Genomic DNA, 22,440 nt, shown 5'->3' with positions numbered 1-22,440 from the left:
AGGTTATGCACTGTAGATTTTGCATTTACAATAGTAGTCATAGTGTTTTCATGTGAAAATATGGAAAATATTACCTGTGAAAGTGGTGTATTAGTTAAAAATACGTCTCAAGGAAGTAGGAAGAAGTTTAAGAAACCTACAAAGCGTGAAATTGCTAAGAATTTAAGACATTCTGCTCCATCTGGTTGCAATGTTTTTACCCCGTGTAAACATAATACTAAGGTATTTCAGTGCTGTAAAGTGCGCCCTCAGGATGCATTGAACTATCGAAAAAACCTGTACTGTTCTTCTAACAAACAACTACAAGATCAAAAAGTAAGTAGACTTATTTCACATTCTGGAGTAAAGCGTCAGAGATCCCGCACAACTAATTGCCTAGGCCTAGGCCTACCTAAAAAAAGTAAATCTCACAGCTTTTCGGCTCATTACGTGTTTCCTGTGGCTAATGGAAGTAATATCACAGTCTGCAAATCATTTTTTCTGCACTTAACTAAATTCAAATCAGACAGGGTTAGGCAAATTTTGAAGAAACTTCGTCTTGGCAAGGACTTTGTAGAAAACCGAGGTGGGGATCGAGTAAGTGGTAAGAGTATTCTAAAGAAAAATTCTGTTAGAGAATTTATAGGTAATTTAAAAGGTTCAGAGAGCCATTACAGCAGGAAAAAAACCAAAAGAGTCTACCTCAGTAGTGACCTGTCAATTAAAAAGTTGTGGACTATTTATGATAGCTCTACAATTTCCAATGATCTTAAAGTCACAAAATCTATGTTTAGACGTATATTCTGCAATGAGTTCAATATCGGATTCAAATCCCCAGCATCGGACATCTGCAGTTTTTGTGCAATGATGGATAATAAAATAAAAAGCGCAACACCTCATGAGAAGCAAGGACTTTTTGTCCAAAAGACTATTCACAAAAAACGCGCTAAAGCATTTTATGAACTCTTGAAAGAAGTTAAAGGCAATGAAGTAACATTATGTTTTGACATGCAACAGGTTCAGAGTCTTCCACGAACACCTGTACAACAAGCATTCTATGCAAGGCAGCTGAGCCTATACAATGTTTGTATTACGGATGTGAATACAAAGAAGCCTGAATTTTTTATGTGGTCTGAAGAGCAGGCGGGACGTGGATCTACAGAAGTTGGGTCTGCTCTGATAAATTTTTTGAGCTCCTACAAATTCGATGAATCTATCACCCATCTTAGACTTTTCTGTGATGGGTGCACGGGCCAAAATAAGAATAACCATATTTTGCATTGTTTGATGTACTTTTTGGCTAAAACGGAAGGGAACTTGGAGACAATTTCAATTACTTTTCCTGTCCGTGGACATTCTTTTTTACCCGCAGACAGAGTGTTTGGCAGAGTAGAAAGAATATTGAAGAAAAAACCAACAATAATAAATAAAGAGGAATATTTGGAAGAGTATAGGAAAGTGGGTCCTGTCAAAGTTCTAGGCACTGACTGGAATCTAAAGGATTTGAAGAGTTTGGGGGGGAAAGAAGGTTTTCTCAAACCATTAGCTATGATCAGTGAAAAAAAGAGAATATTTATGACAAAGTATCCTCTAAAGGCACCATCTCAGTGAGGGTAAAAGCCAACGAATATTTTAGGTTCGAGGATGAAAACCTTAAACAGTTAACCCTACTAAAAAAGGGAATGAATTGGGCAACTATTTTAAAGGCTCCGCTTCGAGAAGTGCCTTTGATTCACCCTATTACCAATGCAAAGAAAAAGGATGTTGATGGCCTATTGAAAATCCTGTTTGGTGAACATTGGGGTAGGGATGAAAGCCTCTCCTGGTACAATGATATAATACACGGAGAAAATACACCAACCATTGAGGAAGAGATCGAGGTGCCCCAGTGTGACTGCCTAGAAGACGATTGTGCGCTTCACATTTAGTGTAAAGACTTATTAAAACACAATGAGAGATTTTCATTTCACTTTATACATGATTTTTTAATTCCTAGAATATAAATTCAACTCTTTAATATTCTTTAAGTAATTTATCTTTTTGGTATTTTAACTTTGTGGTGTTAAATAATATAATATTGTAATCTGTATATAATGTTCTTATTAACCTTTACCTAGACATAAATTTGTGCTTACTTAAGTTTAATTTATCATTCAATTACTGCAAATGAATCCAGTCAAAACAACACAAAATGAACCTCAGTTCTGAACAAAAGCTCACATGTCCCAAAGATTCAAACAAAACCTCACATGTCCAAAATTTAAACCTAAATATTTAGTGAACCTAGCACATTTTAGGCTCGAAAGCTTTAGAAAATGTGTTTTGGGGACAAGGAAAAGGTGTAGGGCAGCTTATTTTTTGTTTCAATTAACAAGGTTGCTGGAGAAGAGTTTTTCTGTTTTCGTGTAAATTTTGATTTGATGGACATGTGAGGTTTTGAACAGTTGCCTCAGCTGTTACGTTCATTGTTGTTACCCTTTTTAAATATTGGAACAACCTTTGATACTTTAAGTTTGGCTGGGAAATTGCTTTCCATGAGACAATTATTTATACACATGGATAAGGGAACAGCAATTTCATGTATGACACTTTTTATAAGTACAGCGGACATATTGTAGATGTCGCAACTTTTGGTTGACTTGAGCCTGGCCACTAAGTCAACCAAAGGTGTATTGTACACTTACAATATCACTAGGGCTGACTTTATTCCATCGGAAACTCTCGGTTGGTACAGGAATTTGAGTCTGGATAAGGCAATAGCAGAAGTGTTTGTCGGCTGGATACTCCTCCTCACCTCTTCGACACCGGCAGTGAAGAACTTATTGAGGTTGTCTGCATCAGGGGCTGCGTGTGTAGCAGATGAGGCACCGGACTCCATTTTGATGACCTGCCACGCTGCTTTACATTTATTGATGTTAAGGAATTAATTGATTATATATTCAATCAATCGGGTATATTAAACAACGTGGAAATGTGTTTAACATTTTTAGGAAAGAATATTTTGCAAATCCACCATGTTTACTTCTTCAAATGAATCACATATAATTGAATCTGGGAACACATCTTGAAATTTTTCACAGACGCAAAAATATAGATTGGATATTAAAAATATAAGATATTTACATTTTTTTAATTTTTCACAGACGCACAAATATAGATTGGATATTACAAATATAATATATTTACATTTTAATTTGTCTGAATACAGTATCTTACTTTACTAAATACTTATGGAATAAAAGTTACCTGTATAAATGTGACTACTAAACTGTTAACAAGTAAATTTAGAGGACAAAATATATGTGGCTTCCTGATATGAATGCCAAGCCCAAAAAAAAGAAGAAGAAAAAGAGCTTTGACACAACTGTCGAACTTGAATGTTCTGGGGGTGTGTTATACCTATCGAAGATCGAACATTGTAGTGGATTGTGTCTTTTAGATAGAAGTTAAGGTAGAGTTTTTATTAGTTATCTGTAGTTGCTCTCCAATTTTATCCTGTAAATCTGAAATACAATGGTGAGTTTCAAAATTATTCTAAACTAGCCTAAAACTATTTACTGATGAAGTGCTACTACCTGTCAGATTTCAATATCTTAAAATAATACTCAGCCCATGGTCTGTTGTAGAATATGTAGTAGGCCTACTTTTTGTTATATATCACAAATTAGTTGTAGTTTGGCGATCTTACTATTAATCATTTAGAGACTTCAGGTGTTCTATTTAATTTCACTGTCAATTTGATAAATGTATACTTTAACCACTTCACAATGTTTGTTATTTTTCAAAAGGAAAATACTTCAAAATTAGGATAATGTTTACTTTAGCCACGCTACCTAAAATGATCTAAAACTACTTTTAACAACTTAAAATAGCCTAGTGTACTTTCGGGTCTAGAAAGGGCTGCGGTATAATAAGCGGCCACTGTGGCAATCAAATCAGGTATTGTTTAGAATTATTTAAGTATAGAATATAAAAACATTTGACATAAATAACCATAGTTAATAACTGCCAGCTTTTTTTCACTTACAGAATTAACAATATTGTTTAAAATTAAGTTAATTATTATCAAAGTAAAATCATTTGCATTGTGGGTAGGGTATGATATATGGACCCGGTTTTTTGTATCGAAGAACCACGATGCTTAATATTCGCATCTCAAATCCTAAACTATCAATCAATATAAAAGTATCTATAGTCCTCAATAACAATCATGTTTGAAATTAAAATATGAATTTAATATTTACAGTGGTCAAACAAATTATAACAAAAATTAGGAAAACTGAAGACGACCATATTTGCTCCTCTCACAGTTACAGTTGTTTCTTTCCCACAAATTTCACATAATAGGTTTTTCGGTATGAGTCCAACATGTTGAAGCCACGAAAACATGCCTTATCATCTTTCAAATCAATGTTGTGTAGTTTTCTAAAATTGACTGCCATTTTTGGTAATTGTCACATTAACGGCCGGAGCGGCAAAATACGAGTTTCACATTATTAACTTATTGGAATCGTCCTACAGAACAAAACAATACAATGTTTGACGGGGTGGAAATGAAAAATAACGAAGTTCTAGAACATAAAAAATGGAACAACTGTTCAAGCGCGGAGCAATATTTCCATGTTCTACATCCACATCGGACATCACGTGACCTTGATTCATCCTTGTGTTGACGTCATCGGATGCGGGGCCATCTTTGCGAACGTAAATGAAAAATAATACTGAAATGAGCAGAATTTTGATCCAAATGAACAATGTTTTTCTTAAATTTTCGAGCTACAAATTAATTAGTTGTTATCGAGTTGAGACGAGTGCCTCCAGCCAGCAGCGCGGGCTTTGGCAGCACCCTTGGTGGATGGTTGATCCATGATCGTCACGCACTCACTCGATCCAAACTACAGTACACGATATCTAGTGAAGCACTGACTTCTGCCCTGGAGCGTTCAGATAACAGATACGCTATCAGTCCCAGCCGCAGATAATATTTACGACACACCAGTTCACTTCGATTGGTCAAACTAGTGGATGGTTGATCCATGATTGTTACGTACCCACTCGATCCATAGTGCTCATCCTCCTGAACAAAAAAAAATATATATATGGTTCTAGGGGGTGCAAGTGACAAATAACATGGTTTTAGGGGGTATATACATAAATTGTTAAGTTTTTAATGTTTGGTTTGTGTGGTACCGGTATATGTCTTGATATTAGTATACCTCAATGTTATCTGCAGTCGGGACTGATAGCATATTTGTTATCTGAGCGCTCCAGGGCTGTGGTCCAGTACTTCTCAAGATATTGTAGTTTGGATCGAGTGACTGCTTGTCGGGTAGACTTTAATAAGCGACCTACACTCGTTATTCGATTGCTCTTATAGAATTGTTCGATTGTTTTTATCTAAAGGATAACTCGATATTACAATTTATTAACTTAGTATATGATTTCAACTTATTAGTTATAGTAATTTTAATGTAAATAAACAACAAGAAGCAAATAATATTTTGAGACTTTGAAAATGGCGATGAATATGAGGAAAATATACAAGATATTTCTCACAAGTGACGAGATGTGTTTTAAGTAGATTTAACATGTGGGTTTGGCTCCTGGTAACTCATCCAGAGAATTCTTTCCTCCATTTCACAAAAGCAGCTACTTATTAATATCAAGCTGGCCAAGTTATAAATATTGTAAGTTTTTTTTATGTCTAAGTCTAGACCATTAGTTGTTTTGTAATGTTATTGTAAAATTTATATATTTAAAATTGTAATGTACGAGATTCTTCTTGTTATGGTAATTTATTGTATCTCTTAATGTGTACGATTTTTACATACATCGAAGATAATAGCAATCGAATAACAAGTGTACGCCGCTTATTAAAATCTCCCGGCTGCTTGTCAATCATGGATCAACCATCCACTAGTTCGATGAATCGTAGTAAATTGTGTATGTCGGAGTGTTTTGTCTGGCATGTTAGGAGTTTAAGTTTTGACCAAAACGAGATTATTTTCTTTTAATGGTAATTGTTCTCAATTACTGTCCATTTACATATTAATATTGGGTTTTTATATGATTTATTACATTTTTTACACTTTACATAAATTTCTTTGCATTACTTTTCAATTTATATTTCTGATCAGCCCCTCTAGAGTTTGATATTTTACTGATAGATACTATTTCGAGGGATGTTTTTCTTTTGTTGACATCAGCGTGGGCTTCGGCACTGATGTCCGGAGGCACTCGTCTCAACCCGATAACAACTCATTAATTTGTAGCTCGAAATTACATCACCATTTGGATCAAAATTCTTCTTATTTTAGTATTATTTTTCATTTACTTTTCAAAAGATGGTGGCGCATCCAATGACATTATCAGGAGGTTAAATCAAGGTCACGTGACGCCTGACGCAGAAGTACAACATGGAAATATTGCTCCGTGTGTGAAAACTAGTTCCTTTTTTTTAAGTTCTAATACTTTGTTACTGGTAGTTCTCATTTCCACCCCATGAAACCTTATATTGTTTTGTTCAGTAGGACAATTCCAATAAGTTAATGGAAGTTAATTATTAAACATTGCCAGCTATCTTTATTTAGACTAATGATGTTGTTACCAGCTTTTGTATTTCATTTATGCAGGAGAAGGCTAGTGAGAACCACAAAAACGATGGCAAACAATATGGGAACAAATTTTTAAATAGGTAGAGGATAATGATCTTGCTCCTTTAAATCCGAAGTGTCCAATTTTAGTTTGTAGTGAGGAGATGAAAACTAGAATCGAAGGTGGAAATCAAATGTGTTTTGTTGCTAGAAAAGGCAAAACAAACACGTTACAATAAACTTACTTGAGAAGACTTTTTACACTCTGAATTTCGTTTAATGAGTATATTAACAATCATGTACTATTTTAGTTGGAATCAAACCAACTGTGACTTTTTTTAAAATGACTATAGTATTGATCTCATCAGTACGTGCAGAAATACTATTGCAGATCGGCTATAATTTTGTTGAGAGATTTGTTTTGTATGCTTATAAAAATATAACTTCTGTAATATTATTTTTTATAATCTATAATACCTATGTTTCTTTTACATATTAAAATTTAGATGTACTATGATACAATCGTAAAATCGTTAAATGTAATTCATTAAAAGTATAATCATTTGTATTTTATTTGAGTAATGGCCACAAGTACAATGGCAATGTTCATGTGTTATTTGTGACACAAGGTGTCAGACTTGTTTATATTTGAAAATAGTAGAAAGTAACTAAATGTTACACTGCTTTGTTTGTTACATTTTATAAATATACATAGCCTAGACGGGAAAAATGGGATAAGGTGGGTGACCTTTTGACATTTGGAGTTTTGCCTCTACACGATAGTCCTTTACACAGAACGTAGCTGTGTTAGAAAGGATTGATTCAATTCTAATGTTGAATTCAGCTCCAATTCACCGTCTGCTTAGTGCAGCATCATAAATGTGACGCTGTCACAGACTTGGCTCCTGGAATCTGGATTTAACGTCCATCTGAAGAGATCCAAAAAAGTTGGTGATGAAGAAGCTCAAAACAAACGCTTTGTATCGTTTCCACAACAGACACGCTTAGACTATAAAATCAAGTGTAATCTAGATGAATAGGTATTCTCATCAGGTGCACAAACTGATTGACTTTTATATAATTAAAATAATGAAATCATTTGATTTTTTTTAAATTTGGTACAATTAACATAGAAATCAAGAATAGCTACTGTAATGAATTTTTAGAAGTGAATAGAATTTATGTTTGTTCCGTAAGGTTTGTAAAATAATTTTAGACATTCTATCATTACTAAAATTGATTTAACAATGTTCATATTTTCTTACAGATTCGATTTATTCTCATACAAAATCGAGCCGGCAAGACCCGCCTGGCTAAATGGTATATGAATTTTGACGATGACGAAAAACAGAAATTAATTGAAGAAGTTCATGCTGTAGTCACGGTTCGAGATGCTAAACATACGAATTTTGTTGAGGTGAGTTTCTTACGTTACACCCGAACTGATTAGTGTAGCTTCTATCTAGTAAGACTTCATCACACTTAAGCATATCAAGGTTGTCCACTTGTAGATCTCACTGATTATGATTTTATGAGTATTTATAGATAGAGCTGCACTTTTCACTAATCTATAGGCTCAAGGGGGTGACAAGAAATATCTTAACTAACCTATGTATAAATTTAAGAGCAGTAGCGAGATGTTAGTCGTTCTCCATCACAGAACAATTTTCCAAATTATAATATTAATACAGTAATTGGAATTTCATTAAGTGTCCTCCGCACTTTGATAAATTTTTGTGGATTTCGGTGACATTGTGCGGCAGTCTCGGCATGGCACAGCACTTTTGGTAAGCTGGCACCACTTCAAGCATATCTCCCTTCCCTAACTACACTCAACCATCTGTCTAAATTTATGTGATTGGTTTTTTATCGTAATTGTACTTTTTGATATAAAAATATATAAATTTAAGTTACTTTACTAAGATGGTGTTTTATTTTAATTATGTTAATTTATGACAACTTATGTAAGGCCCAACTTAAAAATAAACTGACTGAGCATAAATGATTTTTCTGCATTTAAATACTTTAAATAAAATGATTTTTATATTATTAACCTAGGAAACACTATTCCTAGATAACATTTAAAGCTGATTAATTGTTGTTGCTTGTTGGTGGTTACTTTTAAACGTATTGAAGAATTGAACTAAATTATATTTCCCTTTCGTAATTGCAGTTGTCAATCCACAAAATAAAATTACTTCATTTCTTACATTTCACATATATCTACAAAAAAAGCTCGGACTGAATACTGAAAAAAAAAAAACAGCAAACTAGGTTGAATCTTCAGAGTACTTTACTAAGCACTAGCTGCCAGAACAATTTATTGAAGTTGGCCGATTAAAATAGGTTAATGGCAATAAAAATAAATAGCAATAACCAACTTCTTGAATTCAATACTTTCTTAGATTACCAGTTCTATAGTCCAAAGTATTACAATAAAACTTTATACTAATACTAGCAGTTGCCCGCAGCTTCACACGCAATTTCCTGTTAAAAAACAGTACACTATGTTCACGTATTCTTATTCTATCACATTATAAACACTCCTGAGATAATTGATAGTCGTTCCTTCGTGAGCCTCTTTGGCGCATTATGATATTTCCTGCCTCTATCTTTCGTGGTTTTTTTCTAGGTGTTGACAAGTTATTCAGTACAATATATGGATGAATCTCGATAAACTAATTAGGTTATAAATAATCAAATTCGGTCTGTTAAAATTTCTGTGTAAGACATTTCTAGTATTATTGTGGAGTTTGCCTTGTGTTCCAACCAAGAAAATGTATCAACGAAAACCAATTTCGACCATAAAGCGTCTTCTTTTGGCTCTTTTAATTTACCTTCGATCTAACCGAATTCGATTACCTTATGTGCAAACATTCACGGCTTTGTACAATGAGGTTGTTTTTATAACGGCGTTTAATAGTATTGTCATTACATTAGATAGTTTATTGATCACTGGTGCAATCTAAATTTAAAATTAGGCAATAACTTATTCTATGCTATCTGCATTACACTACCGATCAAGCACTTTACAATAATAATTTTCTAAATTTTAAATGTAAACAGATGTTTCTGCCTCTTTGGTGAACTTCAGCTGAAAATATTCACAGCTGTTAAGTATCAGTTCACTTTGTATTACGTGTCATAGCGCAGTCTGCCATACCGAAGGTAAAACATTCCAAAATCAACAGCAAATTATTAATAAAAATTTAATTAAATAGACTATTTAAATAGGACCAAATTGTGAATCTAAACCATTCTCGAATCCCCTTCAACACACACAAAATTTCGTCAAAATCGGTCCAGTCGTTTAGGAGGAGTTCAGTCACATACACATGAACACAAGAAATATATATATAAAGATTTACATCCTAAACTTCCTTTTTATAACCAAATGTATCTATTAATTAAATACAGTTTTGTAGACAAAGCGGGCTCAAATTAAATTTGCGTAAAATACATAAAGTGTGCTAGAAATACAATTTTTATTGCAGTCCAGACATCTATATCACGCACATTTTGTTTTCAGTTCAGGAATTTCAAAATCGTCTACAGAAGGTATGCAGGACTGTACTTCTGTATCTGTGTGGATGTCAACGACAACAACCTCTGCTACCTCGAAGCAATCCACAATTTTGTTGAAGTTCTAAATGAATATTTTCACAATGTGTGTGAATTAGATCTCGTCTTCAATTTTTACAAGGTAAGTTTAAAAAAATGTCCATTAGAATTCGTCATAAGTTGTGGAATGACAATTCATTCATAATTTATAAACCATTATCATAATTTTTATTTTGAGGTAAAGTATATTTCTTTAGTTTTTTCTGTCTCTTTTAGGGGTGATTTTTTAAAGTTATTTCTGACAGTGTGTCAAAGATTAATTAAATTATCCTTCAGAAAACTTCACTTTTGGTTTATACTGCCAATAGAACCTACACTGGGTGTAGCAATAACAGATGCTACATTTGGGCAACCCAGTGGATACAAATCACAAACTCCAAAGAAATAAGTCATTACGGGATTAGATGCAGTTAGAATTTACTTTAGTTTCATGTCTTACTTGAAAAAAATTAGAATATAAGTGTTTTATGTATTATTTTAAACAATTAACTCATCGACCGTGTGCTTGACCAACGTTTTCTAGTTAAATGATGTCTGCTAATTAGCTATTCATAGTTATTAAACGTACTAAAGCATTTAGTTCACATTGTGCAATCAACTCAGAGCATGTTGAATGTAAGTATTGTGAGTTTCTATTGTAGTATTTGTTTATTATTATTATTGTTTTTTGTCTTCAGTTGGTATGACAGAAACTAGTAAAAATAATTAATTAAGTTATTTATAAATAGTTGAATTCTAAAAGGAATTTTAACGTATGAGGAAAATTCAAAGTACTTTTCAAAGGAAATTTCTAATTTTTAATTGAATCAGTTAATTTTAAGTTGTACAGAAAAATGTATTGGAAAGCAACTTTATATTTTTAACCGATTTAAATTGGCTCAGGGTTTAGATATGAAAAGAGAATTTAAAACTCAGATTACTTTACTCTACAACATGATTTAACATGCCTGTCTCAATCGTTAAACTCACCGCCTTGTGGTTGTTACACGTAAATGCCACATTTTTGTGTAAACCGTATAACTATGCAATATGGCGGTTGTAGTTATAACTATTTTAATTAATTATTTGTTTCACTAGATAGAGAACAAATCATTCTGTCGTTGTGTAATTACTACTATATTTGTTTGTTTTATCCAGTTGGTAATTTTACCACTTAGATGATATATTAGCTGATCGTATCAACATTATGTAAAGCAGTGTTTAAGCTGTGTAGAACGGCTTAGGTTTGCATTGTATTTGTTTGCACAGTGTTAAAGTATGTTTTTGCCAGTACTGATTATGATCTAAATACTTTTTTAATGTACAATAAGTGTAAAAAATAGCGTGTCATAAGCTTCTTAGTGTGGTTGCATTTGTAACTCTAGCGTAATTATAACATTTTTTATTTTTTGTTTTATATAACGTAAACAGTTATAAAAGGTAAGTAGTTTAAGTGATTGTATTATTTTATAAAATTATTTCTTTTATCATATTTTAAACCTCGAACTAATTACAAATAACAATGTGCAGATGGCTAACACTCTATGTAACTCCCACAGATGAAAGTAGATTTGTCCATAAAAAGCCCCATGTTAAAGGTTAAAATATAACTGCATTTTTTGTTGAAAGTTTGTTATTGACGATGGATGGTTTGAAAGTATAACAGGATTTCGGACATTTGCCATCATTGAGGTTTTAAAAGGTATAATACAACGTTTCGAAGATTGGAATCGGTCAGGTTAGGTGGAGGAGATAATAATACATACAAACAAACTAACAGAAAGAACTAAAAAAGGGAAAGAAAGGGTTCAAAGATACACAAAAGCTGCTTGGAGTCCAGTCCAGGCGTTGTCACTGCACAGGATGCAAGTCCCGAGCACAAATCACAAGTACGATTACTTTTGTACGATTACGATCACTTGAAATCACAATTATAACTGCATGTCAAATAATAATCAAAGTACTATTAAATGAATCAACCATATCCTAGGTACTGGAGATGAATAACATTTATTTTGAGCCCACCCACGTAGCTGATGCTTTTGAGTTACTGTAGTACAAATATCTCAGGACACAAGAAAACATAGACTGCAATAACTCCTCACATCTCAACCATAGCTACTGTAATCCACATTGTTATAACCAGTTACCGTTTAGGTGGTGAACTCGGTTTATGTGGTTTAAAACTTGAGAAATCATTTATAACAGTATTTATTAAGGTTATTAATTACATTCAATACGTACGTAATCCAACCTTAATACGAATTAATAAAAATCCGTGTACATAAATTCTTCCATTGTTCACTCAAACTCATATGCAACAACCCAATTGTCTTGATTTCTAATAATGTGAGAGCTGGAACTGGTCTTGTAAGATTTTCTGGAATGTATTTAGTTAGATGTTTAACTTACAATATTCACTTGGACCAAGTTTCTCCTAGGATTCTTCAAATATTTTTGACTTTAAAAACCGTTTCAATTATTTTCCAAAATGAACTATTATGGATTGACTATATCTCCCATACAATATTTTGTATTTAGTGGACCAGTTCACAGCTCCTAAATTGTATACTGACTTAAGCATTGCATTATTTAACATGTTGTTTATTCCGTTGTGATTTAGTTAATATTTTTAGAATCATAGTTTTAAGATATAACTTACATTTTAAATATATAATGTAGGCTATTGTCATATATCATACAACATAGATATGGTGGAAAGGATTGATTTAATGTAAAAGCTGAGTTTAGCTACATTTCAACTGTATCACTTCAGACAGATATGGACTTCAGATTCCAGCAATCAGTCTGTTACATTGTCAGATATCAGATGCTGCAATAAGCTTGTCATACAAATTGCATTGTATTAAATGGCCATAGTTAGCTTCACTGGAGTAAAGAATAAAGTTAGTAAATTGAAAAGTTCATGTTAAAAGGTAATGATGTTAATGTAAAATTTTAAAACGATTGGTCAATGAAGGTGGTTTACCAAAGCAAAACCAAAAAATCCTAAGATTTTCATTTTGTTGGCAATAATTTTACATGCTATTTATTAATCAGAAAGCTTAGACGAATCATCTACACCAGCAACTTCAGCCAAAGAATTAGATGTTGGGAGTAAAATTACAACTGTAAACATCTTAATCTATAGGGCGATTCCATATACTTGGCACCCCCCCTCCACCAACATAATTATGAAAAGTTAAATTCAAATGGTTATCTTACCTAATAAATCTGTGTATACTATTTAGATTATTGTTTTCACATATTTTTATTGCAATTCGTATTATAGTAGAAGTAAGCATAAACTGTTGTTATTATCCTACAATTTTATCCTATTTCAGCGTAAAAAAGCAGCACCCTTAGCCTACAACCATGGTGCAGGGGGGGCAGCCTACCTCGGTCACCCCCTCCCCTGAACCTATAATATGTTATGGTTTGGTGAGTGTACATCGGTATGACAGATTCTTACTTTTAACATAAGATGTGATATACAATTAGCCCACATTTTTTTATAGTAAATATATTGTTTTAAAATTATTCTGTTACAGATTCATGTTTCTTGTAACACCAACATGTGTATTGTAATAATAACACTGACAATAAGTAAGAACAGCTGTTTGTGTAGGATTGTAATATGTCATTTCACAGACCTTCTATCCAATCAGATGATACTTGAGGCATATCCAAAATGTGGATTTTTTCAACATCTTGGCTACACTGCCTTGTAGCTTGATTTGATCAAATCCAAACTTGTCTGGGATTGCTATCAAGTCGTTTCTTCCCTTGCCAGAATATGTGACTGTTTGTTGGGTTCCTGGTCATAAGGGGATCCCTGGGAATAAAAGAGCTGATGCCCTGGCCAATCGGGGCTCAGCGTCAATTATGACAGGTCCTCAACCGTTCTGTGGTATTCCAAGATGTGAATCTCGAAATGGGTTTGTGCTGAACATGAGAGAAGGTGGAGGCTGCATCCGGGTATGAGAATGAGCAGAATAATACTACAGTCGCCTTCCTCCAGAGTGGTGTCTAACCTTCTCTCACTAAGTAGATCGATGTCTTCTCGGGTTATAGGTCTGATCATGGGACATGGTCACCTGAGGAGGCATCTTCACAGAGTCGGCATCCTTCAGGAGGATCCGCTCTGTAGAGTGTGTGATGAGCAGGATAAAACTGCCGAACACTTGCTCTATGATTGTCCTACAGTAGCAAGGGAGCGGTGCGCTATGAGAGTTTGGACAAGCCCAAAACCTAAATTGCTGTTACAAAATAATAGACAGGAAAAGGACAAGATCTGACAAGCAAAATAAACCTCTTTTACAATATTTCACCAAAATACAGACAGAGTATCAAATAAAATTGACAAGCTAAATACACTCTTAACTCAATTGAACCAGACATTGTAATTCTAACAGAGCATGGACAAAAAAAGGAGACATTAGACAACACAAGACTCTTAGGATACTCATTGGTGGCAGCATACTGTAGGAAATTACACACCAAAGGAAGTGTAGCTCTTTATGTTAAAGAAACAAAACTGAGATTGTTGACACACTAAACATTTGTGCTGAGATGCTCTGCGAAGTGGCAACATTAAAGATTAACCTAGGCAAGTCATTGTTCTATATCACAGGAGTTTATAGAACAGGAAATAACGTGGAAGAAGGCCTGGAGGTCTAATCGGAAGCTCTTCAAGGGATTGAAGCAGAAAAACACCCAACTCTCCTCATCGGTGATATAAACATAGACTGCCTCAACAAGAAAAAGGACTCTAGCCAGCTGACTGACACATTAGCATCATTCCACATGTACAGAATTGACTTACCTCCAACCTACTACACCAACAAGACACTTACATCTACTTCGATGACCTCAATAGACAGTGTGTGTATCAACCTCGGCCAAGAAGAGATCAATGTTGAAGTTTTGAATACCGTTATCTCTGACCACACAGGACAACTGTGTACAATATCCAGAAACAAAAACACATCCTCACCCAAAATGACTGTAGAAAGAAGAAATATGATCAACAGAAACCTACTAAGGCTCAAAGAACTACTGAGGCAGCAAGAGTGGGAAGATATCTACAATACTGATGACACAAACGAAACATACAACAAGTTTAATAATGTCCTAACTCAAGCTTTAAATAAATCCTGTCCAGTAATAAAATCAAGATATAGTAAGTGGAAAAATCACTACATTTTGAATGACCCAACTGCTCTACTCCTAAGACAAAGATTTACATCAGCTCAAACTTTGTATAACACAACAGGTAGAGAGGATCACAAGAGGAATGCTGCATTACTAAAACAAGACTATGAACCAAGACTCTGATACCTAAGACAACAAGATACTGCATCTAAAATTGCTGAGGCTGACAATAAAACAGAGGCACTCTGGAATATCATAAACACAGAAAGAAAATCAAAGAATGAAAAGAATCTGCTTATTAAACTTGATAAGGGAGATGAAGTTACAACTATCCCAGTAATAATGGCGGACTACCTAAATAATTTCTTTATTGATGCGGCTAAAAAGATTATTGACATGAATGGACTACACAAAACACACTTCTATCACCTGAAAATGTAAACTTAACACCATTACTACTCACGCCAACCAACAGTTTAGAAATGTCCAAGATTATTAGGTCATTAACCCTACATCGGGCGCTAAACGGAGTTTTCCTCCGTGTATTTTTTATTATTAAAAATAGTACTACTTTTCTGATGTTGGCAGTCGTTTCCCGCAGTGTACTTCACGAGCATCTTTCAGGGAAGCGAAACAATAGCCTCCCGCTTATCTTTGTCAAAATCTGTCAGTAAGAGGCAATCAATCAAATATCTTTATTCATTTGAATACATCAAGTGTACAAGAATAGTGTCAAAATGCCATCATACATATGGCCAATCTTATTACTAAAAATATTTGCTAGTTTGGTCTTTTTAATGACATGAATTCCTCCAACGAGTATAAACTAAGGCTTATAATATACTTTTTTAATTTGGCTTTAAAAATATTAATATCATTTTCCTTTAGAATATTTTCATGCAAACGCCTTAAAAATACTTTTCCAATGTAATTTGGTTTCTTTTTATATAACTCAAGTCGATGGTGCTCTGTTATTATAGTATTTTTCCATCTGGTGTTGTGAGGGTGTATGTCATTAATTACACTTGAATCAGTTTTTACAATTAAGATTGTTTCATATATGTACATTCCATATACAGTCAAAAGTTCTAATTTTGTAAAATATTCCTTCACAGAATCATTATTTTTCAGACTTAACATAATACGAATCCCTTTTTTCTGTAGCTTAAGTAGTTTATCCAAGTTTTTTTTTGATGTTGAACCATATAGACTTATTCCAAAGTATATGTGAGACCGAACATGTGCATGATAGACTGATTTTAACATTTGGTTATTACATAGATATCTCATTTGTCTAAGTGCATAAATTCCTGAGTTAACTTTACTTATTACATGTTTTACATGGTCGTCCCAACTAAGGAACTTATCAATTTTCAGCCCTAGAAAATTTGTTGTATTTACTTCTTCAACTAAATCCGTATTATATAGTACCCTTGGTTTGTCAGTATTTCCATTCTGTTTTGTAGCAAAGGCAACAAATTTAGTCTTTTCAATATTTAAAGTCAGATTATTTGTTTTTAGGAATTGGTTAACCAATGCCAATTTTTGTGCTATATTCCGCTCTAGTTCTTGAAGAGTTTTTGCAGAAAATTTTAAATTTGAGTCATCAGCAAATAAGGTTAAGTATTGGTTTTTATTATTGTTTATTATTTGTGGCATATCATTTATGTAACATAAGAACAGGATTGGACCCAATATACTCTCTTGCGGTACTCCAAATTTTATTAACTGCAAATCTGAATGAATTTTATTTTTTTTTGTTATTTTGAATGTATGATAATTCTACAAATTGTTTTCTGTTTGATAAATAAGATTCAAAGAGCTTGAATGACGTTTTTGTAACACCCATTTTTTGTAATTTATCAAGAAGTACATCATGCTTAACGCTATCAAACGCTTTAGACAGGTCCATAAAAATTCCTACTGTCTTCTCCCCCTTATCGATTGATTCAATTACTGACTCCAAGAATGAGGTGGCCGCTGTAATTACTGATTTGTTTGCACGAAATCCGTGCTGGGCAATATTCAACATTTGATTCATTTCTAAGTATTCTACTAATCTATTATAGATGGCTTTTTCAAAAATCTTGGATATATTACATAACAGAGATATGGGACGGTAGTTTGAAATGTTTTGCTTGCTTCCTTTTTTAAAGACTGGTATTATTTTTGAAACTTTTAATAAGTTTGGAAAATTTCCAGTAACAAATGCAGAATTAATAAGATGACTTAAAACTCTAGATAGATTTTTTTTAGCCGCTTTTACTACTGAAATCGGTATCTCGTCATGACCACAAGAGCTCTTATTTTTTAGAGAATCTATAATATGTTCTATTTCAGACTCACTTACTGGTTTTAGGTAAAATGCCGGTTGAAAGATATTATGTCTTTGGTAACTAATTTGATCAAGTGGGTAACTCATGCTATCCAGAGATTGTTTACTCCCCACACAATTTACTACATTAACATAGTAGTTATTGAATTTTTTACTTATAATAAAAGGATCAGTGTAAAAGTTATTATCAATTGTTGGAGTGATATTTTCAGACTGATGATGGTTCTTATTTCCAATCTCAGAGGTCTACTTCCGTGCGAGACTGGATGATTCCTCCGTGAGCGCCCCATGTTGTGTTTGTAGTGCTTGGACGAAATCTCTGTGAGCGCCTTATTGTGTTTAGTTTTTATGGAGTAATAATCCGTGTGCGCCTAAATGTGTGAACTGTGATGGTTTCTTTTTAAGTTTTACAATATATTTGATTTAATTTTGTGAAATGGAGAATGAAGACGAGAGACTTGTCAGTACAGTACCAGTGTGCTAGGGAACATTTCAATACTGTTTATGGAGTGAACATTGTCGTTATAAGAACCAGAAGGAAAATGTTTTGAAACTTTGTGTAGTGTGTAAAAAAAGTTTTAGTAAACAATAAACTTTGATTTCAGAGTAATAATTGACATTACAATTGTATAATATCTCAAGAATTGAAGTAAGTTGTTTTTGTAAGAAGTTAAAAAACTAAGTTAAATTTCATATATTATTACAGTAGGTTAAACATTTTTACAATTAATTGCATTATTCCTTAAAATCAATCATGTTGTTATTATACAATAACATTTTTTAAGATTTGGAATTTCTTATTTGGAAAATTCATTACATAAGAGAGTAATTTTTATTTAATTTCTAAAAATGAATATATTACATTGTAGTTAAATCAGTATGAATATTTAAACAAATAAAAACAGTTTAAACAACTATGATATCCATTTTTCGCTAACCTGGAGGAAACCTCCGTGAGCGCCTGATGGAGGGTTAAAAACAAAAACGTCAGCTGGGTATGATGAAATCTCATCAAGGATAGTTAAGTTATGTGAAGACGAACTAATACAGCCCTTAGTTAATATTACTAATAAATCATTTCAATCTGGAATCTTCCCATCTGCATTAAAGTTAGCTAAGTTTACCCTAAATTTAAGCAAGTCTGCACAACACAAGCACTAAACTACAGACCAATTCCTCTTATCTCAACCTTTTCTAAAGTGATTGGAAAAGTAGTGTTAACTAGACTTATTGAACATCTGGTGACCTATTCTTTATTAACACCTGACTAACATGGCTTCTTAGCTGGAAAATCAACAACAACAGCCTTGATTAGTCTTACGGAGTTCATAATAGACCAACTTGAAGAAGGCAATACATGTACAGCTATTTTACTAGACTACAGTAAGGCTTTTGATTGCCTCTCTCATAAACAACTCCTTGAGAAACTGTCAACACTTGGCATACAAGGTACTTCAAAAACATGGTTCACCAATTACCTGACAGGACGAAGCCAAGTGGTTGAAATAAATCACACAAGCAGAGGGAGTATAAAAAGATTAGATCAGTAGCTAAATTTGTCTCACGCGGAGTGCCACAGGGATAAGTATTGGGCCCAGTTTTATTCGTCCACTTCACAAATGACTTTCCTAACTCTATACAAGACTACAGTAAAGGACTTATGTATGCTGATAACACAGTTTTATTACTAGGGGAAAAATTATCAAAAGATGTCGAAGTAAACGCATTTATAGCACTCAACATGGCCATTCAATATTGCCATAGAAATGAATTGGTTGTTAATGAAAGAAAAACAAAACAGTTAGTAGTAGGAAAATACAAAGAGGATACATGGAGGCTGACTGAATTAGAAGAAGTCACTTCCACTAAATACTTAGGTATAACCATAGACGATGACCTCTCATGGATTCCACACATTGATTCTGTGTGCAAAAAAATCAGCACAGCACTGTATGTAATAACGGCGAGTGAAAAGCATAGGTGACTTAGTTACAGCAAATGTTGCCTACTATGCGCTGCTTGAGACACACCTCCGATATAGAATCATCGTATGGGGGAGGCACCACAGCAGGAAACATACAAAGGTTACTGGTGCTGCAAAAATGAGCTATAAGAATTCTGGGAGGTCTTCAATACAGGGAAACATGCAGGGATTCCTTCAAACAACTTAGAATACTAACTGTTGTAAATTTATACATCCTAGAAGCTGTGATGCATGTTCACATCAAAGCACCAGAGGCAGCAAAGACCTATGCACAAATGCATCAATATAACACAAGACATGCATCTGATTACTGCCTGCCTCGCCATAGGCTCACAGCTACTGAAAAGAGACCAAACTATGCTGGCGCCAAGATGTGGAACGCACTTCCTGAAAACTTGAAAATGACAGACCGGAAACACTTCAGACAAACCCTCAAGAGCTGGCTACTGGATCGACCATTTTACTCGTTGAACGAATTCTACGGAAGGAGGACCTAAGACCAACAGGACAACTAGACCTAAACCTTTGTTTGTTGACGCAATTACTAAACTTAAAGTTTATGTAAATAAAGATGATTTGACTTTGACAAGGGTGGTGAATTTCCCCAGGAGGACCTGATAGGTTGTTTTCGGTGGTTTGTGGAACTGCTGAAATCATAGACTGGTAGGCCTCATGGGGTGCGCAAAAGGCCCTTGAGGCTTCAGTGCATGGCAATAGACCACCCCATAGAAGAAGAAGAAGCCTGATTTCTCCCTCCGCAATTAGACTGGTTTGAGGTCAGTAAGTTGAGAACTGTCAATGTGACAATACTTTCTGTGAAACTATCAATCCAATCTCCCGCCAAGATCAAATCTCTTTTTATTCATTTTTAGTATTGTGAATATCCAAGAAACTGACAGGTGGTCATGAGTTGTAATATTAAATGAGTGATTTTGTAGGTAATACTATTCAAGAAACCTTTCAGTAATGTTTTTTTTTTACTGTTTCAGGTTTACACTGTGGTGGATGAAATGTTTCTCGCTGGAGAAATCCGAGAAACAAGCCAAACCAAAGTTCTCAAACAACTTCTGATGTTAAACTCTTTGGAATAATATTTATACTCTTCCCAAAGCGTGAACAGTGAACTCATTACATTTACCCTTGATATTTTCTTTATATTTTGTGTTTGATCAAATAATCTTTGTACATTATCTTGTACATGTGTATTTTTCATATGAGTATTTCACTTATAAGTTTGATATTGAAGTTGCGTATTTTATAAGTACATGCAAATTTATTTTACCAAATACAAGTTATTTACTTTATAATTTTTGTTTATTCTGCAACACGTAGTTGTATTTGAAGATATATTTATTATTATTATACTTTAAGAAAGTCAATCTCGATATGATCACGTCGATATTGATTTAATGTACATAACTATGCATATTACCATTCCAAAATACTATTGATTTTTTAAATATGTATTGTGTATATTTATGTATAATTACTACTTTAGCTGTAGAAGAGTCAAACGTTCACATCAAATATAATGTACAGCACAACAATAACTATTATTTATGTGTAAATTGTAAGTCAAAAGTATATCATTTCGAGCTCTAGAAATGTGTTTAGTGTGAATTTTTTATTGTTATACAAAAATTTGACAAAACCATTATTTCTAACAAATGTATTAAGATTGTTTTATTATACAGTCATTAAAAAGTTTGTGTTGTTTCAATTATAAATAGTACAAGCAATAACTACCTATGAACTAATTATAATTTACAAAAGTGGTGGAATGAACATTAAACTGTTGAAGTTTTGACATTTGTCATTGCAGTTAATGCAGACACAATAATGTTATATTGCACTAATGATGAAAGCATGTTAAGATAAGTGATAAAATTAAATAAAAAATGCCTTTATCATAGATGTGGAACTTAAGACTTAGTCCTCTCTACCACATAAACTTCTAAACATGACAATATAGAAAATAAAATATATGTACTCACATGTAAAACTAAAAATAAATTTAATAATTAATTAGTAGGCCTAATATAAAAAATTTACAATTTAAACATCAAAATGAAGTGTGTTCATTAAAATGTAAAATGTTCTCTTTTAATATAAGTAGATAAATAATATAATGATGGAGAGTACACATTTGTAAAAGTTCTTAAAACAACAAGTAATTGTTTTATCTGTAGGTTGATTTCAATAAATATGCATAAAACTCCTCCCTACTGCAATAACCAACTAAACAACCACATTACATGTGCAAAGTAAAATAACAGCACTTACCAATTTGTGTTCTAAAACTTAAAAGTTTGCATAGTGGAAAATATCAAAACCACTAAAACAATTATTGTATAAACATTGTTTTTACAGAGAACTCTTGATGTGCTTGTACAATTTGTGAGTGAAGCTATGGATAATTTTCAGTGACACTGTATGTATTTTGTTGGAATTGTATTATGATTATTAAATATGGAAATATTATTTTGTGTTCAATTTATTTAACCATCCTTTTTTTAAGTAAAGTATAGTAAGGCTCTTTGCACATTATACGATTCCAGGGAAAAACCGGACAGGCAATTTTTCTTAGTTGACTGTTGAAGTGCAGGAGACCTTTCACATTGTACGGTTACAACACGAGCGCGATTTGTACCTGTGTTGTAGCCATCCAGTGCTACGGGAGCCACATAGTAGTCATGTTGTCCTGCCGGCTCAGTGACCTATGTAACCAAAGCACGCTTTTACACAGCAATTTTAGTCTTCCAAGCACTGTACCTTGCAGTGTGTATTCAGTTTAT

The 22,440-nt window shown here is 33.4% G+C and overlaps 1 protein-coding gene across 2 annotated transcripts; it reads left to right on the top strand.

Annotated features, from left to right (window-relative positions):
• Positions 1 to 3,319: 3,319 nt before the first annotated feature.
• Positions 3,320 to 22,126, top strand: LOC124353186 (AP-2 complex subunit sigma). Of its 2 annotated transcripts, XM_046803059.1 has the most exons (5): positions 3,320 to 3,495; positions 7,840 to 7,989; positions 10,102 to 10,275; positions 13,517 to 13,613; positions 20,635 to 22,126. In XM_046803059.1, exons 1-4 carry the CDS (start codon positions 3,493 to 3,495, stop codon positions 13,589 to 13,591), a joined length of 402 nt encoding a protein of 133 aa, XP_046659015.1. In that variant the 5' UTR covers positions 3,320 to 3,492; the 3' UTR covers positions 13,592 to 13,613; positions 20,635 to 22,126. The 2 variants fall into 2 exon arrangements, with proteins under 2 accessions (XP_046659015.1, XP_046659014.1); XM_046803058.1 differs by lacking the exon at positions 13,517 to 13,613 and having other exon boundaries at positions 3,322 to 3,495.
• Positions 22,127 to 22,440: the final 314 nt, after the last annotated feature.

Source organism: Homalodisca vitripennis, chromosome 1 (genome assembly GCF_021130785.1).
Source record: "Homalodisca vitripennis isolate AUS2020 chromosome 1, UT_GWSS_2.1, whole genome shotgun sequence".
NCBI lineage: Eukaryota > Metazoa > Arthropoda > Insecta > Hemiptera > Cicadellidae > Homalodisca > Homalodisca vitripennis.
Note: the sequence above shows the minus strand (reverse complement) of the source record. Positions and strands in the feature narration are given on the sequence as shown.

Excerpts from the sequence above, each read along its gene's own strand:
- LOC124353186 (XM_046803058.1), top strand. Across the intron at positions 7,990-10,101 it reads AACATACGAATTTTGTTGAG|TTCAGGAATTTCAAAATCGT; the intron begins GTGAGTTTCTTA and ends TTTTGTTTTCAG. Across the intron at positions 10,276-20,634 it reads TCGTCTTCAATTTTTACAAG|GTTTACACTGTGGTGGATGA; the intron begins GTAAGTTTAAAA and ends TTACTGTTTCAG.